The 19901-nt window shown below is 42.8% G+C and overlaps 1 protein-coding gene across 1 annotated transcript; it reads left to right on the forward strand.

Annotated features, from left to right (window-relative positions):
• Positions 1 to 65: 65 nt before the first annotated feature.
• On the forward strand, positions 66 to 8553 carry apeh (acylaminoacyl-peptide hydrolase). Its single transcript, XM_085145733.1, has 21 exons — positions 66 to 819; positions 2008 to 2143; positions 2415 to 2490; positions 2574 to 2649; positions 2799 to 2911; positions 3024 to 3158; positions 3290 to 3381; positions 3568 to 3605; positions 3692 to 3813; positions 3915 to 3975; positions 4202 to 4296; positions 4485 to 4536; positions 5107 to 5213; positions 5347 to 5479; positions 5562 to 5645; positions 5754 to 5834; positions 6988 to 7076; positions 7287 to 7480; positions 7586 to 7688; positions 8011 to 8117; positions 8232 to 8553. The coding sequence occupies exons 1-21, from the start codon at positions 702 to 704 to the stop codon at positions 8329 to 8331; spliced, it is 2112 nt and encodes a 703-aa protein (XP_085001859.1). The 5' UTR covers positions 66 to 701; the 3' UTR covers positions 8332 to 8553.
• The last annotated feature ends 11348 nt before the right edge of the window (positions 8554 to 19901 follow it).

Here is a 19901-nt window from a genome sequence, read left to right on the forward strand (position 1 = left end):
CTAGTTTCTGCCCGGAAACATGATATTTAGCGGATCTACGTGTTAGTGTGAGCATAGGTGCTTTACATGAAAATCCTAAAATATGTGAAATTATTGTAATTTAAGCTGTAATTACCTTTAAGAATAATTTTCCAAGCCCGGAGCGTAGTAATTGTACAGTGTAGTTTGGCCAAGTTTAGTCTGTGTTTTTTCAGAAAGAAAACTCCTCATTAATCATGAGACAGATTTCACGCTGCCAAAATCCCTATTTATATATCACTGTGGACAGCGAGTAACCACTAAAAATTAATGTTTTTAAAAAGTATGTCCTGGTCACTTTAGTTCTAAAAAATTCTTCGCACTTTCGTTCAGACTGTAAATGTTTCAACGGATCTCTGCTGCCTCTCCGTGGTCATTTCCCTCAACTACACCCCCCCCAACCTGAGCCAAGTGGTATCGCCCATTCATGAATTCAACATGGAGTCGCTGGTGCAGCGAAAATCATTCTTCTGACATGTTTTAGCTGCAGCCAAAGAAGCGATATACAAACGTTAACAGAGCTGTGTGGAGGTACTCGTGAGTCGAGCTGCAGTGAGCCTCAGACTTCACATAGTTTTAACATTTAATGCACGATGTATGACCGTGCAGCGGACTGCAACGACTGTTGAAGTTTCAGGATTTAAGGCTTGACAGGAACTACGAGTGAACCACGACAGGCTCTGATGGAGCTCAGACAAATCACCGGGGTGTACGGAGAGGTGAGCGGCCTCCCTGCGCCTGTTTCAGCCCATGTGAGAGAGGAGCAGCTCCAGGAGCCCCGGATATACACAGTGACAGCAGGTGAGCGCTCCCCCTCCCTCCCCATGTGTGCACAGATGATGATGATGGTAATTATTTATTTATTACCACCCGGCTTCCCACTGTCAGCTAATTTATGTTCACTGCATGGATAGTTCATGAAAAAACAAACTGAAAACTCTGAACCTGCTCAGTACTGACCCCAAAATGTAGAGGAGTGGGAGAAAAGTGGAATAAAATGCACCCAGCTGAAACTTCTCTAAGTAAAATAGACGATTTATTATTAGTACATATGCTTCATAGTAGGAAGTGCTTTCCATTTAGGGTCCTTTTAAATTTAGTGTGCACTTGAAGTTAACCCTAGCCATCTACATTCAAGAATACTTCCTTTTCAGCAGCAGTTGTTCATAAGTAAGTACATAAGTGAGTGACTATGAGGTGATTAATACCGGCGTGATCGCTTGGTCAGTAGGTCTTGGATATGACCTGATATCTTGGTCTGATGATCTAGAGGAGTAACTACTGGGACGTCGTGCCATGGTTGTATGAAGCTGTTATTTTGCACCTTAATGTGACAGTTTATGGAGTTATTGTGTAAGTAGTGAAAAATCAATCATGGGGGGAGTTATTATAAACACTCAGTCCAGTAGTTGTCCAATCCAGCTCACACTCTCCTCATGTTAACTGGAATCAACAAGCAAGATTAAAAGAGCTCACTACTTGCTTTCATTTCAGCGTAAGCAATCAGAAGATGTTTCCATGTGGAGGGCCGTGTTTGTTTGCTTTTTTGTGAGAGCCTGCCGTTTGAGTACAAGAGCCGTGACCTTGTCTTAAGGGTTTAAAAGGCTTTAGAGCGTAAACCCGTCTGTGTCGGGGGGATTCCATTCAGCCTCAACGTTACTGGTTCATTTTAAACGGGATTGTGAAGCTGAGGGATCGACACTCGAGTCAGCTTTAACTCTGCAAGGAGAGCCAGCAACCCCCACCGTCCATCTCACAGGGGAGAAAAGCTATCGGAGAAGATAGTGCAACCATGAATAATAATTTAACTGGATCATTAAAATAACAAGTGAAGAAAATGAGCAGATATTTTGGTTTAATCTGACGGGGGAACACTATCTTTTATTATATTAACATTTTCTTGCCAGGATGTCATGCAGACACATATGGCTTTTTCTCTGTTCTGTGACAAGTAATAAACTTTTCTATGTTCACTGTGTCCATGTGCAGAGTGGAGTCAGAGCGAACTGGTCCGATGCTCCAGACTCCGATACTTGCAGGAGTTCACGCTGATCTCGGAGAGCAACAATCACAAGAGCATCAGGACTGTTCTTCCACGAGGACCGTGTGTGTCTGTGTCCGGAGAGTGAGTTGGGCCATAATTTAATAGTAATAATAATGAGACATTTTCTAATGTAAAATCTTAATTGGTTGGCAAAAAAACAGTGCCTGAAAATCTCTACTGACTTGATCTCAGGTGGTTTTACTTGTCCGCCTGCTGCTGTGATGTACGAGTGCACCACAGGGTGTCTCAGAAAGCTGGAAATCCACTGAGTGTGGTTGAGGTGCAGTAGAGAAGCAGTGGATCCCTCTGTCTGCATCAAATTTAGGAGTCAGTTTTTCTTTTATTTTTTTAGGTTGTTGAGTGGATTCTCTCCCATTCGAGGCCTGAGAGCTGTTATCAGAGAGACGAGCAGTCACCAGCTCCTCGAGGTAAGAAAAACGGGACGCTTCATTTTGTAATGTCTGCGTTCGAGCATCTTAACAGGCTGCTGTTTATGGTCGTGTCTGTTTAGATATGGAACTGCCACGGCCTCCGAAAATGCCTCAACCTGACTGCTCTTAACAAACACGGCCGAGTGTATGACGACGGTGAGATGAAATCCTGACGTATCACCACCAGAAACCGATAAGAATCAAGGACGCGGTCTCATCACCGTGCTGCCATATTGTTCCGCATCCATTTACGTCTGTATTTTTAAAACAAACAAACACTTATTCTCACATGTGTTTATTTTCAGCCCAGTTTGGCTGCCTGTCGTGGTCAGCGTGTGAGAACAAACTGCTGTACGTAGCGGAGAGAAGCAAGAACGCATCAACCGAAACGCAAGATGGGGCACACGCGTGGAGAAAGGTATGATGCAAACATATGTTCGTGCTGTTTTGCTAACCTTACAGCAGAGTGTTTGAGTGCCGGACTCTTGTTCTGTTTCTTTGGGGGGACGTGGGTTCCGATGCCCAATCAGGACAGGAGTTTGTACTGTGAAGATTGGGGGGAGGCCCTGACCAATAGGAGCGAGCCGGCGATTTGTGTGGTGGATTTGGAGATCGGCGCGGCCAGCGTGTTGGAGGGCGTTCCGCCTGATGTTTCACCTGGACAGGTGAGGATGCAGACGTTTACGGCACTGAACCTTAAATGTTCAAACACCTTATTCTGTAAGTAACTTTCATACAAACTAACAGGAGGATGTTTTTCTTCTCTCTCTGTACATTTGTGTGTTTTTATCTCCAGGCTCTGTGGGCTCCCGGCAGTCAGGCAGTGTTTTTCATTGGCTGGTACCACGAACCCTTCAGACTCGGACTAAAGTTCTGCTCCAACCGCAGGTTAGAGAGCCGCTTTAAATGCGCTTACAGAAACAGCAAAATGACCCTGAAACTTGTGAATGTTTTCAGACACTATGAAAAGAAAATGTAGTTAGTTTGACTGAAGCAAATACACGATTTCTGTATACATATACATTTAAAACGTACTTCTTCAATTTATGTCTCTGTTGGTCTAAACGCTTTCAGGTCAGCCTTGTTCAAGATTGACCTGTGTGGACATTGTGGTGAGAGCATTCTCTCTGTCTGTTTGTTAATATATTAAAGTTGTGCCCCCACTTTGCTCAGCTAGCCCTCTCGTCTTCCAAACCAGAACGTCTGTCGGGGGAAAACCTTTCAGTGTCCAATCCCAGGCTAAGTCCTGATGGGTCCACGCTGATCTACCTGCAGGGTGCGGTGTTTGGTCCTCACAACCAGTGCCTCAGTCTGCAGCAGGTGCTGTATGTGTGCTCATGTGTGTGGGGTTTTTGTGCATGTCTGTGTGTTCTTTCTCTTAATGGCTGACTGCGGACTGACTCATGGATCATCCTCCACAGCTGGATCTGGAAAGCGGGGAGACATCTACGCTGCTGGATGTTGTCAGCAGGCCACAGGCTGGTACGTTACAGTTCCTGAAGGTGCCAAAAGAGAGGCTCGTGTCAGTTTCAATTAGAATTTTGTAACTGTGATGGATGAGTTTTTCAAAATTCAGATTTGAAGAACTATAAATTCTCACAGTAAGAGATTAATGCATCAAGAGAACTTAAGTGTTACTTGTGATTGCTCGTAAAGATTGAGGAGCTTGGTGGAGAGTTGAACTCCTCTGCACGTCTTTCTGTTCCAGGTGAGTTTGCAGGCATGTATGAAGCACTGCCGTCCTGCTGCTGGTCTGCAGACAGCCAGAGAGTAATGTTCAGCAGCGCCTGCAGGAACCGGAAGGTAACAAACACATTTCTCTGGCACAACCTGGTATAACTGAAACAACTCCTATTTTTTTGTCTATAACATGTTGTGTTCGTGACACACACACACACACACACACACACACACACACACACACACACACACACACACACACACACACACACACACTCCTCCATGGCTCATTTTGCGTTTCTCTCTTTCAGGGTCTCTTCCTAGTTGACAGAAGATCAAAGATAGTCACCTCCCTCTCTGATAGTAAGAGTCCATCCTCTCCTCCACCTCTATCACCACCACCTCCTCCTCCTCCTCTTTCTCTCCTGTCCTCATCTCCATCACTTCTTTTCCCTCCTCCTCCTCCTTCTCCCCTCTCTCCTCTGCTCCCCCCTCCCCCTTTCCCATGTTGGGCTTCCTGTCCTCTCCCATCTCCTCTTTTCCCTCCTCCAGACGATTCCCCCTCTGTTTCTCATTCATCGTCTCCTGTTTCTTCGACTCCTCCTTCCCCTTTTCTTCCACCTCCGCCTTCTCCTTTTCTTCCGGTTCCAGTTCCTCCCCTGCCTCATGAATCTCCCCTTCCTCCTCCACCTCCACCTCCTTCTGATTCTCTTTCTGAACCTCTCCCTCCTCCTCCTCCACTGTTTCATCTTCACCAGGAGGACAAGGGAAAACAGAAAGGTATGAAAAGACCAAAAAAAAGAACAGCACATCTTGCCTCTCTAAGGGTTGACCTTTCTCTCTGTTTGTTTCACCCCTGTCAAGAGCCCGTGTGTTTATTCTTCATCTCTTCTTTCACCCTCTTCACCTCCGTCTTTGTTTCCTCCTCTTCAGACCTCTCGGATTCTTCTTCCCAACTTTATGGCAGCTGGAAACTGCTGACAGTCCAGAGAGACCTGATGGTGGTCTGCTGCTCCAGCCCGAACACCCCTCCCACTCTGGTCGGACAAACCACGACGCCACATGTGAACACAAACATGCAATGCATGTGCGAATGTTTTCAGTTATTTAAAATGATTTGATATGTTTCTGTTTGTCTGCCTCTTGTTTCCACGGGGATGGACGTGCATGCAGAGGGTGGGGTTTGTCCCGCGTGCAGGTGAGGCCGTGTCCTGGCAAACTCTGCAGGAGCCCCTCATGACCTTTGACTTCAGCTGGAAAGTTCTAGATGTGACTCCTCCATCGGACGAGGAGAACGCAAACTACCGTGAGCTTTCAGTTTCTCCTTCAGTAGACGTGTTTTGAGTTTCAGCTCCATTGTCCTCTTACTTCCTCTCTGTCTTATACAGCTGGCTTAGACTTTGGTGCAGTCTTGGTTAAACCATCTCGTCCCCTTGGTGAAACCAGGACACCTCTTGTGGTCTTCATCCATGGTCTGTATTCATGTCCCTACTTGTTATGCCGTGTTATTGCCTTTTTTCTGTCTACTGTGTGGGTGATTTATTAAATCGTTTTCCTGTTATTGCTGTTTGCACCACTAGGGGGGCCTCACTCTCAGTTCCCTGCAGAGTGGAACAGCACCACAGCTGGGCTGGCTAAACTCGGCTTCGCTGTGCTCATGGGTGAGATACATGTGCTGCTTAGATTTTGTCAGGCTCTCATGCCGTGCACACAAATGTGTTTAACATTTTGGAAAATGAGATTGGATTGAATTTAATTTAAGGTAAACATTAAAAACTGGATTAGCTTGTTGTCTTCAGAGAGTTATAAATACAGCAAACGGTATATTTGTTTCTTTTTTGGTTTATTCAGTTAATAGTAATAATTAAACAGTCAATAAAAAGTACACATGTGAAACAATGGAGTAAAGGCTCTGATTCGCTACCCATTTTCTGCTGCTTATCTGAGTCCAGCTCTCAGGGGTAATAGTCTAATCATAGAACCCCAGACCTCCCTCTCCCCAGCCACCTCCTCCAGGGACATTGAGATGTTTGAAAGCCAGCCAAGAGATAATCTTTCCAGTGTGTCCTGGGTCTTTCCCAGAGCTGCCTCCTTGTAGGACATGCCTGAAATACCACTCTTATGCAAGGGCCAGGAGCCTTCCTAATCAGTTGCCTGAACTACCACAGCTTTCCCTTTCAATGTGGAGGAGCAGCAACTTTACTTTGAGTCCCTCTTCAGTGACTCCTCACCCTGTCTCGTGAGCCCAGCAACCCTTTGAAGGAACTTAAGTTTTGCAGCTTGTATCTGCGATCTCATTATTTCAGTCACTACCCAGAGGCTCGTGACCATAGGCGAAGTCAAAGCTTTGTCTTCACACCAGTCAGTCGGTCGGTGTCCTGCTCCACTCTATCATCACTCATAAACAGGACCCTGACATACTTAAACTCCTCCACTTGGGTCAGTACCCTGTTCCTGACCCGGAGTCGACACACCTTTTTTTTTCAGCTGAGAACCGCGGCCCAAGTGTGTCTCTGATTCTTTTTATTCTAAATATGAACCATTTATTAAAAATACATATATATATACATAAATACACGATCATCCCACCATTACCAGATACATTACGTTATCTTGTTTTGTTTTGTTTTTTAATAAAAGAAAGAAAATACAGAAACTTAATATCTTCTGGTGAACAAGCAAATCAGTCACCATCTACAACAACTACAAGCCTTTCAGGGTTAATATTATTAATATTAATATTGTTAGTATTTCTTTAACATTTCAGTTTTGATTTTGCTGTTTTTCCCTTTCTAATTTTGTGTCTCTACCCAGTGAACTACAGGGGATCCACGGGGTTCGGCCAGCACAGCATTTTGTCACTGATCGGTCAGATCGGGAGCCAGGATGTAAAAGATGTGCAGGTATGTCCTTTTTGTTTTTTCTGCTCCCAAATCCAGGAAAGAGTGATGTCAGCAACAAATCCTGCCAGTGACGCAGTTTGTCAGAATGACAAAAACAGAATTAGTTTTCCCATATTTGACCATATCTGCACATGTAGCTCTATCACTTGCACAGTCACCCCTGCAGATGTAAGGAAATGATCTGTCCTGGCTTCCTTGTCTTTCACCCAGAGAGCTGTGCTTACTGCGCTGGAGCGTGACCCGAACCTCGACCCCGATCGCTTGGCTGCAATAGGTGGTTCTCACGGCGGTTTCCTGGCCTGTCACCTGCTCGGTCAGTATCCTGAGTCCTACAGAGTGTGCGCAGCCAGGAACCCTGTCATTAATGCTGCTACTCTATTGGGAACCAGTGATATAGTCGACTGGTGAGGCATCCATGCAGATATGCATCGACAGATGAGAGCTTTTGTTCTGCTGAATCAGATCAAATCCACTTCATACATGAATGCTTTCTGTCACCCTGTCTCCAGGCGTTACACCAGTGCTGGGTTTCACTACTCGTACGACCAGATACCCACTGCTGAGGCCCTGGCTGCTATGTTACAGAAGTCACCCATCGCACATGCCGCCAAGGTCAAACACAAACACAAAAATCCCATGTGATAACCTTAATGAAACGACCAGAAGCGATAGCTACAAAGCTGCTTTAATAAGGAAATCTTCTTTAGACCCCTCTAGAGCTCACAATGCTGATTAAATCCCAGACTCCACAATGACGAGACAAAGGTGCCTCAGAGATGTTGTTACCGCTCTTATACTCTCAGTTGTGTCTCTAAAAACTAAGCCCGCCCTGTGGAAGTTCAGTCATTGCAATTGTAAACACAGGACTTTTTTATAGTGATGTTTTTTGAGTCAAAAATGTGGGTAAAGAAATGTGCTGTGTGACAATGTGCAGATCAAGGCTCCGGTGCTGCTGATGCTGGGAGGCAGAGACAGGAGGGTGTCTCCACACCAGGGGATGGAGCTTTATAAAGCACTGAAGAGCCGAGGCTCACCTGTCAGGTACGACGGGGCACAACAAACTACATAAAGACAATCTGACAGTGTGAGCCCTGCCACACTGGTTTTACTCATATTCAACTCAGTCATTCCTGTCATTTATTTCTTTAAAATCAGGTTGCTGTGGTTTCCTGAGGATGGACATTCTCTGTCCAGAGTGGACACACAGGTTGACTGCTTCCTCAACACAGCGCTGTGGCTGCACCAGCATCTCTGACCACGCACGCACACACACGTACGCACAGCCACGAGGACGTTTTTGTTGTTTTTTTGCTTCAGCTCGACGCTCTGAGAAAAGTGGTAGAAATCTGGTTTTTGATCAAAGCTGAGAATCTTAAACATCGCAGACTTTTTAATAACTAAACAACGCTTTTTGAGGTAAAGTTAAAAAAAAAAAAATCAAAAGCATGAAATAAAGAACATTTTTACAATGCAGCAATCATGTGTGCATGTCTTGTTTGTTTTATCATGCATCACTTAGTACCTTTATCTAAGTCAGGGGTGTCAAACATAAGGCCCAGAGGCCAGAATTGGCCCGGTAAAGAGTTCAATACGGCCCACTGGCGAGTGTATAGATTTTGAGGTTTTAAACTGTATTTTTATAATTTTTACAACTTTTTCTATTGAAAGAAATGTCTGTTTCTACACTAGATAGAAAAAATGTATATTTTTTAATTGGAAAACTTTTTCTTTAATTTTATGCACTGGTCCGGCCCACCTCAGGACCAGTGACCCTATGTGGTCACTTCCCAGTCCAGGCGGGCAAAGATCTACCAGCACACATGGGGCATGTAATTTAAGGAACTATCCAGCAGATGGCAGTCTCTTCATATTGTAGCCATAGACATCAGCTGGCTATGCATGTGTCGGTTCAGATGCATGAGATTAGCCCACTTAAATGAGTAGCCATCAAACAGGTGGTTGTAATCACACCTGCTGCTTTCAAGATAACACAGAAAAAAAATGAAAAGTGGAAAAACTGAAAAATCAAAGCAAACCAGGACTCCAAGTGTCATTTGAGTCTTTGTAAGCACACAGACCCGCTGCAGAGCTGCAAACCACCTGAAACCTAAGCTGGAGCCTTTAAATGAGACTCTCAAACAGCTTCCTCATGTGGCTGCCTGAACAAATAGTCTACTGTAATGCTGACCTTTAAGCACAGGCAAAGAGATAACACAACTCCGGGAAAGAAACGTGTTTAGATTTAATGGTGATGAACTGTGCAGGAAAGAAATCCTAGATATCTAGTAAAAAAAAATGGTTGTTTAACTTGTCTTTAATCCATTTTGCACTAGGCTGGAATTTCCCTTATTTCTGGGGTGCTTCAATCATGACTTCCCCACAAACACCGGAGTGTTTTAATATAAAGCTGTAATTTTCCACTCGCAAACCTTGCACTTGGCTAAGAGGTGTGCTGAAACAGTGGCTGAGGAAAGCAGAGCCAGTTTGTCAGTACTTTGGTGGCCTTGTTGATAGCGGCCTTGAACAGTACCACCGCTTCATTTCCCAGACAACACAAGTGGACATTCCTACAGCTGATAGTACTGACAAATGAAATTCACAGATGCACATTTTGAAAGATTAAGTGGCGAGATGAGACGCCGAGGTGGGCGATGTCCTCCAGAGGTCTCACGCTGGTGTCCCAGACACGGTGGCGGAGATAATTGGCCTCCCCACCAACACTTTGCTCCTGTGGCCTTGACTGCAGCAGCTGCCGCCTGATGAAGTCACTGTCACGTGGGTGTTGGGTGGGGTCACCAATTCTGAGTGAAAGACGGAGGTTGCGTTGATGAGGAAGTGACAAATGAAGGCAAGAGGAGTGAGACAGAAGCGACCCGGTGTTCGAGACAATGAATGAGCCAGATAGAAGGGAGAAGTTCCTCTCAGCGGTATTTGCTGTGTGGGCTGGGGCTCAGAGGTGAAGCATTGCTGAAAGCTGGAGACAGGGAAAAGACTCATGCTCCTGCTGGGTGAATGTAGGAGGTAGACAGACAAAGAGAGGGAAGAGTGAAAGTGTGTTGTCTTACACTGGTGGACAAAGAGCCTTTGGTGTTTGGTTCATTCTGGTGCTTCCCCGCTGCAGCTGGCTGCAGGACAAGTAAAGTAAAAGAGAACAGCAGAGGACGATGGAAACGAGCAAGGGAATCAATCTGGCAGTGTTGCAAGTGCATCCTCTGGAGAGCATGAACAACAAATGTAGCGTGTCCTTAAAATCTGAGGGAGCTGAAGGAGTGGAAGACAAAAGAAAAAGATAGATATCCTAAATCACTATCTATAGCTGATGAACAGTATCTGAAAGACATGTCCTTAAGAAATAGAAGAAAATCAAGTAAAGATCCGACACAGGACCTGAGAGATACACTTGGCCTTTCGCTTGATCAGTTTGAAGCCTCATTAGATATGGCCTCAGTGGAACGTGGCTCCCAGTCAGCCATTCTTAGAAATCAACAAGCCTGGAGAACTATTCCTGAACAGTAGAAATTACAAGGAAGAAAGGACAAGAAAGCTCGGCTAAGAGAGATCAGGCTGTGTGAAGAATAAAGGTGGTCATATCAAGCGCTCATTTTTAAGCTCATTTTTGCAGAATATGCTTTTTATGTGTTTGAATGTTTCAACAATATTTATTTAAATTTTCCAAACAAAAAGTAAAGAAATGAGGACGGGATCAATACTTTTGCACAGCACTGTACACATACTTGCATACACATGCCAGAGGAAACAGGCCTAAAGAACTCTTTCACTGCTGCGGTTTAGAAGCCCTGTATATTTTCAAATCCACATAATAAAACAAAAACTGCAAACTGTGTTAAAGGTGAATGAGATGTCATTTGATGTCGGGCTTTGAATTTGTCTCACTTTTCTCCTGGCTGCAAAAGTTCGTTCCAACATTCATTTCCTAGTCATCAAATGTAAAACAATGGATTCACAAGGTGAGTAAGTTTAATTCTCAGCCGCAACCTTTCAACATCTGTTGCCCTTCCACTTTAGAGTGGGAATTTCCCATCTCCTCACCCACACCCTTCAGCCATGGCCTTCACCTGTGGACACTGGTTGTGTGCCAGGGTGTTACGCGTGCATTGCTGAAAAGAGCCAGTACAAAAAAATGTTCCTTTTACTGTCTAACTTTAAACAAATTAATAAAATGCATCCCAGGCCTTTTATTCCTTAGCATGCTTACAGTACGTCCCTCAGCATTGTCCTTAGTCCCTGTTATTTCCTTTGTCCTGTTGTTTTTTAGCATGAAAGAGCGATTGTGTGCACACACAGTGTTCATTCAGGAGCCTATTAAAACGGGCCTTAAAGAGGGGAAGCAGCATTTTACCATCTCCCTTTTGATTCACCCTTTGACTGTAAAAGGCTGTTTGAACAGGAAGAGCCCCAGTCACTAAAGGAGAGACCTTCCATTGTGTTAGCGCTACGTGGATTGCAACCTTTCACTTTTATTTTTTTGGCGTCATTCCTTTTCTGTCATGTGAGCTTTGTTTGGAGCTGTTGAGTCACAACAGAGCCGTTTTGTTTCTGGGATTCATGAAGGAATAGCTTTGGGTTTGTCATCGATACAAAACAAGCTGTGCCATTGTCTGTAGAGTCTGGGAGGTAAGGTGTGTTGGCGGTTATGTGGGCACAGTAAGTACTTTTGGGGTCTACTTCTTGTTTGCTTTTGGATCAGTGTGTTTATAGAGCTTACAAAGTGTTTCTGTTTGTCTAAAAAGGGATCTTTTGGATCATTTTTCCATATATGTGCCAGTGCATTAAAGACCCAAGTGTAATTATACCTGTTTCCAAAGCAAATCAGTTGTTAAGAGTTGTTTTTTCTTGATTCCAGGATGATGATCTGTCTTGGTCTAAGAAATTTCCCAAATTGAATTAACAGCAACATGAGGAAATCATGTGGCGTGTTGGAAGAAAATAAGGTTTTTAGAATTTAATGATGGGCAATAAAACCTGAGATAAAGAGCTTCTAAGTGTTGAGCCATTCTGAACGGCTAATACATTTCTCCCCACTCTGAGTGAGCAGTAAATCTACTGTACTATCAAAGTCTCCAGCAGATCATGGGAATATTCCCCCTTTAGCTGTGGGAGCTGTCTGGACTCCATCATACACAAACCTCTTTTCATCTCTCCTCCTCCAACCATTTGGCTCGGCTCCATCTTTCTTTTGTCACATTTATCTTTCTTCTTATTCCCATGCTGCATCCTAAGCCACTTTTGTACCAGTGCCATGCAGGATAATAGCAAGGGTGGGTAGGTGGGAGGGGGCTCGCTGTTATCCTGAGAACAACTTATACCAAAGGATGACAGGACAGCTGCAAACCCCTCGTGGTGCTGATATATTGATATCTCTTATTGTTGTTGCTGTTTGTTGTCGTAGTTACCGTGAGCATGAACGACCTGTTGGTTAGAGAATCTGCTAGAACTGAAGGTAGGAACGTGTTTGTAGATGCAGCATTCCTTCACCTGAATTTGATTATACAGGCCAGGGCAGTGCATAATGGTCTTTATCTAGCAAAAAAGAAGGGAAAAACAGTGAAAGTTGATATTTATGTAATTGAAAATATATTTTACTGATTTTTTTTCACTTAAGGAAGAGTTTACTTGCTTGTTTTGTAGGTCCTCTAGAAATACTTGCCTGTAGCATTTGGAAATCTGACCACATTTTTAGCGGAAAGGGGTTTGGCAGATGATGTTGTTTACTAGGCAGAGCAGACATTAAAACACTAGTGCTTTAATAGTATGCAAAGGATTCATTGTTGTCGGGATGAGACATCTTGGTCTGGCTAGAATGCCTAAACACTTTGATTTTTAGCCTCTGAGGAAGGAATACAATGTTTTCAAGGCTCGGTTAGAGTGTTGTTACATAAACACTCTCAAATAATTTGCCAAACTATACTACATTGCCAGAATTATTCACACACCCATCGAAATCGTTGAATTCAAAAGTTCCAATCTCTTGCATTGTCGCAAGTGTTTAAAATGAAACACCTAAGCATGCAGACTCCTAGAAATATGTGTGAAAGAGTCTCTCAGGAGCTCAGTGAGTTTCAGCGTGGTACTGTGATAGGATGATACCTTTACAACTTTACAACTTTCAACAAGTAGAAAGGTATCATCAAGTCCAGTCTCGAAATTTTCTCACTGCTTAATATTCCACATATAACAAACTGGAGGCAACTGGGAACCACACCAACTGAGCAATGAAATGGTAGGCCATGTAAATTTACAGAGCAGGGTCAGTGGATGCTGAGGTGCAGAGGTTGCCAACTTTCTGGAGAGTCAAATTCTACAGACCTCCAACTTTCATGTAGCCTTCAGATTAACTCAAGAAAAGTGTGTAGAGAGCTTCATGGGTATCCATGGATGAGCAGCTGCATCCAGGCCGTGCATCACCAAGACGAAGCAAAGTGTCGAATGCAGTGGTGTAAGGCATGCTGCCACTGGACTCTAAAGCAGTGGAGACGTGTTTTTTGGAGTGATGAATCATCACACCTCTCCATCTGGCAGTCTGATAGAGTCTTGGTTTGGCATTTGCCAGGAGAACGGTACTTGTCTGACTGCACTGTGCCAAGTGCAAAGTTCAGGCGATTGTGGTGTGGGGTTGTTTTTCAGGAGTTGGGCTCGTCTGCTTAGTTCCAGTGAAAGAAACTCTTACTGCTTCAGCACACCAAGATATTTTGGACAATGTCATGATCTCAATTTTGTGGGAACACAGACTTATCTGTGGCAAAGCTAGCATGACCCTGGCAGATTACTATAACCATTTTAACTGCAGAAGAACATGTTTTCACCCTCTCCTGACCATCTAACTCTCTGAACTCAGAGCTGATTCAAACCACCTGATTTTGCTGTCAGATGTTTTGCCAGTGGCAGGAAACTTTCACTTTGTCTAAACACTAAAAAACAAATATAAATATTTTGGGTCTGGCCTTGTGGTGTTCATAACATTTCCCGGCATTAATACCTTTTTTGGACTCTTCACTAATAAAAAACATTTACTGTATGTTCATAACTTGTATATCTTAATATTTTCTCTGCTAGCAGAACTGCACTTCTCACTAAAAAAAGCACCTTTCCCAAACTCAGCTCCGTTTTGGGCAACTGCTAAAGCCACCGAAAACTAATAAACCTTTTTCCAAGCACCATTTAAAATCCATTAATGCACATGTGCAGATGAAGCCACGCACTATCCTAGAGACATATCTGTTTCTCTTTTATAGGTGACAGATTGCAGAATTATCTAAAAACATCACATTAAACGAAACAGAGTAAAAGCCCATAGTAAGGATCACCTCATAAAAAGCTTCTTTTATCAAAGCAGGTTTAAATGGGGATTTAAATACAGACACACATGCTTCTATAGCTAACTCCCCATGCAGGCTTCTTGCCCCATCACAAAGTCTGATAGGTTTTTGATCCCCACCATCAAGTCTGCATTAATTCCTACCAAGGGCACATAAACTAAACATGAATTACTAAAACCTGGGTCTGACATTATTTTGATTTTCTTCTTTGTCAGATCAGAGAGCTGATAGTGTATTCTGCATTCAAAGATATGATTCTCCAAGCTAAGAAACACAGGCATTTTATATAAACAGAAACTCAGTTAGGAGAGGAGGCCTTGGCTCTTTATGTTCTTTTTGAAGAGAGCTACTGAAACCATATTCTGGATCAATAGTTTTTGCTGCTTATTACCTTGTAAGTACCAGGCTAGATTTTGCTCAGTAAACCCTGCTGCCTTCGACTTATGTGACTGACTTGGTTGCATAAACTATTCAGTACAGGACAAACTGTTCACTGTACAATTTGTGCAGAAGTTTTATTAAAGTCTTAAAAGAGTCAATTACACCCCAGAGCATCACTTATACTAATCTAAGCTCATCCATGCCAGATCTGCCAGGCCCCAAAACTGCAACATTAACAATGAAGATCTGAATGTAGTGTATATTAAACCCCCCCATTCAGAAGTGTTTTTGAGCACTTTGTTGCTTGTGCAGTTTTTCTTCAAAAAACTTTTTTGCTCACGTCAGCAGCTTTCGTTCTTTCCTGCGTTTGTCTCAGCACGTGTGCGTGTTTGCCTGCATGTATGCGCAGTGTGTGTTTGTATTAATGATCTATGCAGTGAAGCGTTTTGTATCACGTGTAATGCATAATTCATTGACAAGTGATGGGATGGTCTTTCATTAGTCAAATGGGATGCGGCTACCACCTGTCATTACACTGCTCACTGATTCATATTCTGTGTGTTTGTGGGCGTGTGTATGTATATATGTGTGTACTTGATTTATATAATTTTAGTATTTGCTGTTTAAAATTGTAGTGTAGCTATTTTTTTTTATCTACAATTACTGTATAGTGATGCCACTATAGTTTTTTATTAGATTTATGTCGGAGAGTATTTGTAAACAAAGGAGTTCCAGGCTTATGTTTTATCTAAAATGATAATGTAAACAGAACTGCCTTTTGATGTAATAAATGTACAATATTTTTAATGAATTTGAAAACATTTTTGTGCATTCTGTTAAATTTTTTATGCATTTTTATTTTAAATGTTACATCTAATCTGAATATGTGATTCTAAATGTTATGTCCCATCACTTGTTATGTGTTTTGGAGCATGATAGACCATCAGTGATGCATCAATGGTGATCTCAGAGTCTTTCAGAGTCTCAGAGAAATTTTCATTATATTTCCTAGGACACATGACCCAAATGACTGAATTGGATAGGTGTAAAAAAAAAAGAAAAAAGAATGCATATATTTCCTGGGATGTAGTGATGCTAGTTAGGTAGCTGTCCGATAGCTGCAGACAAACATTTTACTTTTATACTTCCTGAGTCAGGGGTGTTGGTTAAAAGTCTCTGCTCCTTATGAGGTGCAGCTGGAGAAGCTGAGAAATGAGGCAAGACTGTTTGAATTTGCGTTTGCTCAGTTGTGTACATTCACATGCACATTAAGTTAGGATGCGAGTGTGGGGGTGTTTTAATTTTGGCTGGAGCCTTTTGGTTTATCCAGTAGGGATTTCAGACAGCGAGGGTGTGTGTGTGTTTGTGTTTCATAAATGCTGGATTACCTCTCCTCCATCTCCTCCCCACCTTTACACATGAAGAAGCCAAGTCCCACTTTCTGAAACACACAAACAGCCACACACAGATAGCCACGGTGGGTAAACTACACACGTTTTTGGCTTTGTTTGACCTTTCATTTATTTATTTTTTAAAGTGCAGTGACTCCGAATGTGGTCTAAATGTCAACCTTGCTCAGTACCCAGTGTGTGTGTGTGTGTGTGTCTAATCGTCCCTCTGCATTTATATTAAGATGCAGCAGGCGGCGTGTGTGCAGCAGCATTGCTTTCTTTTTAAGACTTACTGCTGTACTTGAAGGGATGCGCGCATGTGCATGTTGCATAAATGTCCCACCTCATGTTTATTCATCAACTCCTCAAACTTCTTTGCAACGCTCGACAAACTCTGCACACTTTGATCTCCGGATCACTCAGATAGCTGAGTCAACAAAAAAAAGAAAGAAAAAAATAAAAGCTAAAAGCTAAAGACACACACAAACATTCTGCTGAACACAGACACTGAACGTGGACACACCAGAACAGCACAAATAAACTCGTTGTAGACACACACACACACACACACACACACACACACACACACACACACACACACACACACACACACACACACACACACACAACCAAGCCATATGCATAAATATCGATCTCCAATCAAACAGCTTCATGATGCATCTAGAACTGCTGAGTTTCTTTTAAATATGGACAAATCCAGATTCTATATTTAATCAGTGCTTTCAGTTGAACTGAACTGGACTTAGAAAGTAGAAACAGAGACAACATTTATTCTTTATTTTTAAAGGACCTGTTTCCAAGCTACTATAGTGTGACTACTAAGTTAATAACTATCTACAGTACATCTTTTGTAACAATTGTTGGACGCTAGCTTTCCCTTAAGGAGCATAATATATTACTGTCATTTGTATTAGTGCAGAAAGAGTTGAAAATAAAAATATTAAGAAGTTTATCCAGTTTTGTTCAGTGTGTATTTGGGGGACGTGCCATACCATAATTTCCCCAGGTATCTAGTGTGTCAGTTAAAAGTTAGTTATCTAAATGCATTGCTTGTATATATTCTCAGTATATATACTGCTTCTTTGTACACTCACTGGCCACTTTAACAGATACACTTTGTCAAAGGTTGGGCCTTTTGCCTTTAAAGCTGCTGGAAACATTCCTGAGATTTCGGTCCATATTGAAATGATAGCATTGCACAGCTGCTGCAGATTCATCGGCTGCACATCCATGATGTGTGTTTTCCATTCCACGCGATATTAGACGTCTACTGGACTGAGATCTGGTGACTGTGGAAAACCAGTTTGCGATTATTTGGGCTTTGTGACATGGTGTGTTATTCTGCTGAGGGCAGCCATCAAAAGATTTTAAGCACTGAATTGTGGCCTTGTGATAGGCTGATTAGATATTTGTGTTAATGTGCAGTACCTAACAAAGTGGCCGGTGAGTGTGTAGGTGCTGAGGTTGACTTTTCCTTACTTGGACCTTTCCACTTGTAGGGCCTGTTTCACTGATGGCCTTGCGTCTGTTGAGAGTTTATTTTTATCCTACATGCCTGCTAGTCCTCTGAGTAACCAAAGTGGTATTATAACTGATTTCTCCTTGCCAAACATCCGAGGGTGTGTTCACCACAGCGCACACTAAAATTTAATCTTATGTGGTATCTCGTGTCTTTACATGCATTTTTATCAGTGTGGGTTTTGGTCTTTCATGTTTGCACAGGATTTTATTTGCATGGGCTAACTGTTTGTGCATGTGTTAGCTGAAGCAGGCAACGGGTTTGTGATAGCTTGTGTTCAGGGCGCGGTGGGCCCCTGCCAGCTGGCACGGGAGACCCTGTGCCATCAGAATATTGGTGTGAGTTTCATCTGTCTGGGCATTCAGTAAAGGTGCCCGTCATGCTTGGCAAACACAACTTTCAGCACCAAAACATTCCCTCTTTCCTTTTCCACAGGCGCACACAAACACATGCACACCCGCAGTACTTGATACGTTGCAGGACTTGTATGCTGATACTAATATTTGTGAAGGGCGCTCCAACTTTCCTCACAAAGTAATCAATCAACCGGGCTAAACACTGACCTGCTCCAGCAGAAAACAGCAGCTGTGGCATGTGAATATGAATTGCCAGTAAGAGTGCCAAACGGTTAATAAATAATCCTTCCTGAGAACATATGGTTCGGGTTTGAGCCTCATTTGTGACACAGATGTCTCATTTCTCCACAAGATGCTTCCCTGTTTCGCCTGGTCACGCTACTCACGGTGTCCAGCTGTAATGAGAAATAAATATTGATAGAGGATGGATTAATGCGGTATTGTGTTGCTAGAGAGTTTAATGTGGGAATTGTCAATCTGCTCAAGTTTATTGTCCTTTTCGGTGTCCTGTTTGCCCCATTTAAACTGTTATATCGGCTGGTCTAATAGTTTACACTTGTGATTTCAACAGAGGTAGCACACCTGTGATACCTTTGTTTGTTTCCTCAAAAGCAAATAGATTAAGCTGATATCATGTAAAAAGATGGAAATCTCTATGTATTGCAGGGCAAAAACTCACATATGTGGAGTAGACGCATAACAGAAACAAACACATCAAGGAATATTTTTGTCCTGAAACAGTCCCGAGTCATAAAGTTGAACAAACATGTCTCCTGTACTTCAGGGCAGTTGGGGATGATGGTATTGCTGGCACATTCTTCTGGAGCACTGGCCCATGTTTCTCAGCCATCATCAGGCCCAGAGCGAAATCTGTCCCCTGCTGCAGCACAGACTCTGTCCTGCAAGCCTTCTGTTTTCTGTTGATGAATGCGTCCCTCTCTGTGTTTGTGCTTCAAAAAAGAAAAAAGAGAGAACGTGAGATAAACAAGTCCACGTAATAAGAGATAATAGCGCCTGAAGCGTCCTCTTCTGCAGCTTGTTTAAAATAATTCCAGCAGACTGATGTTTCAGAGGAAAAAACAGATGTTGTGTTTCTGTCGGCCTTACAAATCTTTGTGTCACTTTCTTTGTCGTCGTGTGCTTTTAATCTGCTTTGAAAGGTTGAATCTGCACATTGTTACGGATACAATTAAGGTTTGTGAAGCCTTATTTAAGCTTGATTTATAATTCTCCTACACCGAAGGCTTGAGAGCCGGTTATTGCAAACATGTTTTTTTCCCCACAGAAAACACCACCACAATTGTTCTCAGCAAGTGTCCAAAATCAACTTTACATTCAATTAACAAAGCCTTCTCTTGGCTGTAGATTGTATTACGAGGGGAGCAGGGGAAGAAGTGAGATGTTGTTATTCGAGCGTGACAAAATTTTTTACTGCAGTGTGACCCCGATCATCTGTGAACCTTAAATAAGTAAACCTGAAACATAATCATTGCCCAAACCAAATGAGTTGTCCATTTGCTTAAATCTAATCAAATCATAATGTAGACATATATACTAGCCTTTTTATTAGATACACCTTGCTAGTACTGGGTTGGATCCCTTGTTGCCTTCAGAACTGCCTTAATTCTTCATGGCTCAGGTTCAACAAGATGCTGGAAATATTCATTCTGGGATGAATGCTTTGCACAACTGTGTTGCAGCAAGTAGTTATTTACAGTCTTACTTGGCGACGAAGAAAACAAAGAAAACAAAAAATAATGGACACTCGTCCTGAAACCAACAACGGTGCCATGCTCGAAATTACAAAATCATCTTTCTTT

This window comes from Neolamprologus multifasciatus, chromosome 20, assembly GCF_963576455.1.
Source record: "Neolamprologus multifasciatus chromosome 20, fNeoMul1.2, whole genome shotgun sequence".
NCBI classification, from domain to species: Eukaryota; Metazoa; Chordata; class Actinopteri; order Cichliformes; family Cichlidae; genus Neolamprologus; species Neolamprologus multifasciatus.